The sequence below is a fragment of the Corylus avellana genome, chromosome ca1 (assembly GCF_901000735.1).
Source record: "Corylus avellana chromosome ca1, CavTom2PMs-1.0".
In the NCBI taxonomy this organism is placed as follows: domain Eukaryota; kingdom Viridiplantae; phylum Streptophyta; class Magnoliopsida; order Fagales; family Betulaceae; genus Corylus; species Corylus avellana.
The window spans coordinates 22,344,721-22,351,433 of NC_081541.1; the positions used below are offsets into that span (position 1 = coordinate 22,344,721).

Genomic DNA, 6,713 nt, shown 5'->3' on the forward strand with positions numbered 1-6,713 from the left:
ATGATGCATATAGTTCTGTGAGACTTATGATATTGTCAATCAGGTTAATGCATGGGTTCATGGCATATTGCGGTATCGCCATGCCACTGTGACAATCCGCTTTGTTGTGGGTTATTAGTTTTTTTTTTTAAAAAAAAAAAATTTAGTCATGCTTTTATCAAGCGGGTCGTCACAGGCTCAATAACTAATTCTTCATTTGGCTCATTCTCAATTTTAGACTGAGCAGGAGCACGTGACTTGTCCCTGAGCCGAGTGCTGCGTCAGGGGGTAATTGACACCTCTGCCACATGATGTTGCAACGACTGGGTGGTTGATTCTTCATTTGGCACATTCTCAATTTCCAATTGAGCGGGAGCACACGGCTTGTCCCATAGCCGAGTGCTGCATCTAGAGGTAATTGACACCTCTGCCACTCGATGTTGCAACGACTTAGTGGCTAATTCTTCATTTGACTCATTCCCAATTTCAAACTCCCCTCGAGCAGGCGACTCATGAGTGTTGTGTCTGAGGGGAATTGACAACTCTTGCAAAGGATGCTGCTCTGATTGTTCGCCATCGTTAACGTCTTCTAGTTCTGACTCATCCTCTCGAACCTCGGTCGTTACTACGGGAATATTGGCTAATTATTCACCATTGACGACCACATCTTCAAAAACTGTGAGAACATTTAGAAGATCCTCATGCTTAGTCTCATAAAATTTGATGAAAAACCTTGATGTGGGTACAGACAATTGCCTATCAAACAATGAGGCAATTGCAACACTTAGCCGATTGTTTCTATCCGGATTATGGTTGCCAGTGGACACCAACTCAACATAGGCTGATGCCTCACTCCCACCAAATGATATCACTGATTTGGGTATTGATCCCTCTAACACAATCTTCACAAACTACAGATTAATAGTTAAACTCTTAAAGGATATGTATAGCAACACAAAGGACCAAAGGACCCACGGGGTTGGGCGCAAACACCCTAGACACCCTTAGGGTGGCTGTGGCCACCCAAGAGGCAAATCTAGGGTAGCCAAGCCACCCTCGATAAGCAACGGGGTGGCTGCGGCCACCCCTGAAATAGAAATGTGTGCAGCATGAGAGCGAGAGCATACAGATTTAGGATTGTTGATGATAACTGCAACGGTGGAGGTGGCTTCGGAAAGGATGGAGGAGGTGTCGACGCCCTCGAGGCTCACATTTGTCGAGATCTTCAGGCACAACATCTCTTCTCTCTCAATCTCTAGTCTCTGGAAGTTGGTTACTGTATGCTAAAATGAGAAAGCATAAGAACAAAAAGTGAATTATCTTATATATAACCCTAAACCCTAAAACCCTAAACCCTAGTATGGTTCATCTTCCACGACGGTATTCCTGCCTGTGTGAATTTAGGGCTGGTAAAACATGTTGGCGTGTCAGGTTCGTGTCAACTCGTTTATGTCAAACCCAAATATGACATGTTTAACTAAATGTGTCAAGCACCTAAACCTGAACACGACACGTTTTCTAAATGGGTAAGACGACACGACACGTGTAACTCGTTTAAATAAAAGTGTCGTATCGGGTTGACATGACACGGCTCATGAATACGTTTAATTCATGTGTTAATAGGTTTCAACCCGACCCAACCAACCCGAATGTAAAGTCATTTTAATTTTTATAGTATAACCAAAATAGTAAAATTCGAGCAAACCAAGAACCAAATACAATGTGGCAGTCTTTCCTCTATTTCCATAAACAAAATCCTCTAAAACAATAACCAAACTATCGAGGGCAGTTTTAGTATCTGAATATTAAAACAAACACCACATAGACATTGACACATGAATTAGAATTTAATTCTTCTTATCCAGCAATTCCACTAAAATTTAACATATTAATGGACTTTTTTTTTCCATTTTTTTTTTTTTTTAGCCTTGCAGAAAGAATGTAAGTAAAATATAAATTAACCTTAAGAGGGTCCCGATCGAGATGTTGCAGGAGACTAATTTTGAAGACCAAAACTAGACAACTCAATGATGCTAAAAGGAAATTAAGTGAAAATGTCTAAGCATGTATAACGTTCATACCTTGGTCTTTTTTATTCTAATTACAAAACACACAGAAAAGGAAATATATTCAAAACACAACATAATTCATCAATGCAGGGGCGGAGGGATGGGAGGTCGAGAGGGGTCAAATGCCCCCCTTACCTCTCAAAAATTTTCTTAGCCATGGTAGAATTGGTCGAATTTTTCTGGTTGCCCACTCTCAAAAACTCATCAAGGGGCAAAATATTTTCAAAGATCAAGATTCACGACTCACCATTTTTTTTTTCCTCTCACTGTAAGTTTAAATGCTTGAGCTAAATTTTTTTATTTTTTTATTTTTTATTTTTTCTGACTCTTAGCTAATGGCACTGAGTTACAATTTGTCAAATTGAGGTATATATTGATTAGCTCATTTATTAATATTCAAATTGTTTTCATATATGTTGCAACACATTTCTATATATACAATTCTACATATCAAAGAAAAAATATATATGAAAAAAAAAATCTTGAAGTCAGACTCTTTCATAATATTAGAGTAAGTGATATTTTAATTTCAGCATTTTCAAGTGCCAATTTCTTAGCATTTTTGTCCATCTGTCACATTCACGTCCAATTAAAAAAATAAAAGAACAAAGAGAATCTTAAGAAATGAACACTTAAAAAAATGCTAATTTTTCATACCTCAAGCCTTCAACAATTCAAATTAGTTGCTTCGCTTCTTTTTTAGAGTGTGAGAGGCACTACAAGAAACTGACTCATCAGGGGCGACTTATTAGGGGTGACTTTATAGTCGCCCCTAATACTCAACTATTAGGGGCGGCTTTTGAAAGTCGCCCCTAATAGTTAAGTATTAGCGTCCACATCCAAGTGGACGCTAATAGCCGACCCAAAAGATGAATAATAGCGTCCACTCTACAGTGGACGCTAATAACTCGACCCTAATATACTCGCAGGAAATATTCAAGAGGCGGGAAAAAGATCAATGGGGTCGACTTTCAAAGTCGACCCTAAAGAGTGTGTAGAGGAATTAAAAAAAAAATAATAATAATAATATTAATAACCAATAGAGTGGACGCTGAAGAGTGATCATTAGGGTCGACTTTCACCTCATGCTTAAGTATTAGGGTCGACTTTGTCGACCCTAAAGAGTGTGTAGAGGAATTAAAAAAAATAAAAAAAATAATATTAATAACCAATAGCGTCCACTAAAAGTGGACGGTGAAGAGTGATCATTAGGGTCGACTTTGAAAGTCGACCCTAATGCTTAAGTATTAGGGTCGACAAAGAGTGTGTAGAGGAATTAAAAAAGAAAAATAATAATAATATTAATAACCAATAGCGTCCACTAAAAGTGGACGCTGAAGAGTGATCATTAGGGTCAACTTTGAAAGTCGACCCTAATGCTTAAGTATTTGTCGACCCTAAAGAGTGTGTAGAGGAATTTAAAAAAAAAATATATATATATATTAATAACCAATAGCGTCCACTAAAAGTGGATGCTGAAGAGTGATCATTAGGGTCGACTTTCTAATGCTTAAGTATTAGGGTCGACAAAGTCGACCCTAAAGAGTGTGTAGAGGAATTAAAAAAAATAATAATATTAATAACCAATAGCGTCCACTAAAAGTGGACGCTGAAGAGTGATCATTAGGGTCGACTTTGAAGAGTGTGTAGAGGAATTAAAAAAAATAAAAAAAATAATATTAATAACCAATAGCGTCCACTAAAAGTGGACGCTGAAGAGTGATCATTAGGGTCGACAAAGTCGACCCTAAAGAGTGTGTAGAGGAATTTAAAAAAATAAAAAATAATAATATTAATAACCAATAGCGTCCACTAAAAGTGGACGCTGAAGAGTGATCATTTTAAAGAAAAATGCCCCAAATAGCCACTAATTGAGCTACACCAAATAATTTGCCGCCATCTGGTAAAAACTGGCGGGTGCTCAAATTTTCGGAGGAAATTTGTTTACCAAATCCCACGACCACGTACATGAGCTGCAGCTAATATCAGTGCTCTCACTCTCACTCTCACTCTCTCTCTCTCTCGATCGCTCTCTCTCACTCAGTACTCCGGTGCAAGGTTCTCTCTCCGGCAACTCTCTTTCCGGCGCACCTCTCTCTGCCAGCTCTCACTCCGACGCACTTAACGCTCTCCTGTAACTTTCTCTCCGGTATGAGTTTTTCCTAACCCTTGAAAACCTTAAATGAGTTTCTCCTCTCTTCTTCTCTTTCTATTTTGCATCTAAAATGGTTGATTTTTGTGGTTTCTATACTGTTTACTGTGATTTTTAGTATTGGGATATTTTCAAACATAGTAGGAGGCTAATATTTGATCATTTCAAGCTTGTGTTGGGTGTAAATTTATTCAATTTTGCTCTTCATTTTGTTGTCTATTGCTGTCTCTGGAGAAAATCCAATTGATTTCTTGATGGCAAATTTACTAACCTGTAGAGTATAGCCCTTTATTGGTACAGAGTACAAATAAGAGTAAAAAGGCTAACTTAAAATGTGAGATACAGAAAAATAAAGAAAAAAATATTCATATTTATCAATAGTTTAGAGGAATAAGAATTAGCAAAAACTATCTCAAGCATGCATATACAAAACTCAAAAAAAAAATTGGAGAGTTTTTTTATTAATTTGTTTTTTTTTTCTTTTTCACAAACCATTCCATCAAAAGATAGAAACTACACATAACCAAAGCTGAAATGAGAGTAAGGTACTAGGTGAAACACAAAACAATATGATTTTAAATTGTTTCTAAAAGTGCTAACCCCATGCCAAAACAACCCAACTAGTGCAACTTATATATCCCATCATTCTTTTCGGAATCAATTCTAAACTATCAAAGGGTCCAAACAGAATTTTTCCTTTTTAATCTCTCTAAAATGGCTACAAGTTCACATACCATCTATACAAGAGAGTTTTACATTTTGTGGTCAACCACATGAAAGTTACAATTGAAATGATTCATATGTTGCCCAAAGGTAGTATAACATTCACCTATGTTTGAAATTCGGGAGTTCTAAGATAAATTATGTCTGGTATGATGCATGACAGAAATGCAGTAATCCTAAGCATACTTGTTCAAATTGAAACAAATCAGTTTAAAATCATGAATCAATGAACCTGCATCACAATTAAGTCACTATATTAAAGGACAAACAACGTGAACATGCAGTAAATTATGTGGCACCAACGTTTTTTTCTAGTGTAATGGTTGCTATTTATGTGTTGCAAATCAGTGATTTTTGTTCAAGGGATCACACATTAACTAATCTAAACAAGGTAGAGGAGAAACATAAGTATATTTAAGCATGTTCTAGATGGAACTTACTCTAAACCAAGAGATAACAATTAAATAGAGGACCATTAATATAACTATGTATTTGATTGAACAAACAGATATACTACAAAACTTTTGTTTTTCTTTTCCTTCTTAGAGATTGTTAAACTTCAAACCCAAAACATTAACAATGTAGGAAGAGAAGAGAGAAATTGATCATTCTTGAACAAAGTGTGTAGTATGCAAGACAAGCAATAAGAAAAATACACATCTAAAACTTTGTTTATTATCCCCATTCATAAAGGTCATTCATTTATGACATGACCTGCAAACCCGACACAAACTCAACATGGATTTAGCGAGTTATAATTAAAAAGTCTGACTCGTTTAATTAAATGTGTAAAATTAGGGTTGATCCGTATAGTCTTATACGCATACCTTGACACAATCCGAACTCGAAACACAAGAAGTTGCCACCCCTAACTATTCATGGCCAGGGTAATTAATAGTACTGCAAATTGGGGAGGATATATGAAAAATAAAATTTATGACATTACCTGTAAATTAACATTCTAGAGCCATGTTGTATTATTTGATTAGTTTGATGTAACATATGGTTAATTAATTGGATGACATATTGACAGAGAGACATTTAAAAGTAGATAAAAAAATTAAAGATTTAATTGTCAAAATTGAAATTGCACGAAAACCCTAATAACTTAATTTGATTTTTTTCTTTAAAATATTTACATACCTCGCGGATGCCAAGAACATCTTGAACAGTTTTGTTGTTGGCCCAAATGTAAGAGAATAGATAGTTATAGCTCTACAAAATGAATGAGCTAGTTATAGTAATAGAAAAACAAAAGGAGAAGCTAGTAAGATTTGCTATAGTCATGTTGAAGCCTTAGTCTTTGTGGCTATGGTTTTATTCTCTAGCAAATCATCAGAACTGAAAAAGAGAATAAAAACAGGTTATTGGCTGGGATAGCTTTTAAGTTGTGGGGGCTCTTTGGACTGGGAGTGTGGAAATATATAAGGAGGAGATGATATTTTTTTCTCTAGATTTGTTAGATTTGAGGTGGAAGATGGGTCCAAGGTGAGGTTTTGGCATGACTTCTAGTGTAGGGAGCAACCCTTGGAGATTTCCTATCCGGATTTGTTTAGTATTGCACATTGTAAGGATGCGTGGGTGGTGGATTATATACAATTCCGAAAAAGAAATGTACATTGGAACATATACTTTTCCATAACATATGGAACTCAAATACTCTTTCTTTGAGCTGTTGTATTCTAATAGAGTGAGCAAGGAGGAGAGGATGGAATTTGTTGGATCACCACCAAAAGGTGAAAGTTTGAACTGAAGTCATTCTATCATGTGTTATCCATTCTTGTAAGTTC

The 6,713-nt window shown here is 36.1% G+C and overlaps 1 protein-coding gene across 1 annotated transcript; it reads right to left on the reverse strand.

The window, feature by feature from the left end:
• Window positions 1-260: 260 nt before the first annotated feature.
• LOC132167461 (uncharacterized) lies at window positions 261-1,217 on the reverse strand. Its single transcript, XM_059578452.1, has 3 exons — window positions 1,107-1,217; window positions 632-890; window positions 261-541 (listed from the first exon to the last, which is right to left on the reverse strand). Exons 1-3 carry the CDS (start codon window positions 1,215-1,217, stop codon window positions 261-263), a joined length of 651 nt encoding a protein of 216 aa, XP_059434435.1.
• Between the last annotated feature and the right edge of the window lie 5,496 nt (window positions 1,218-6,713).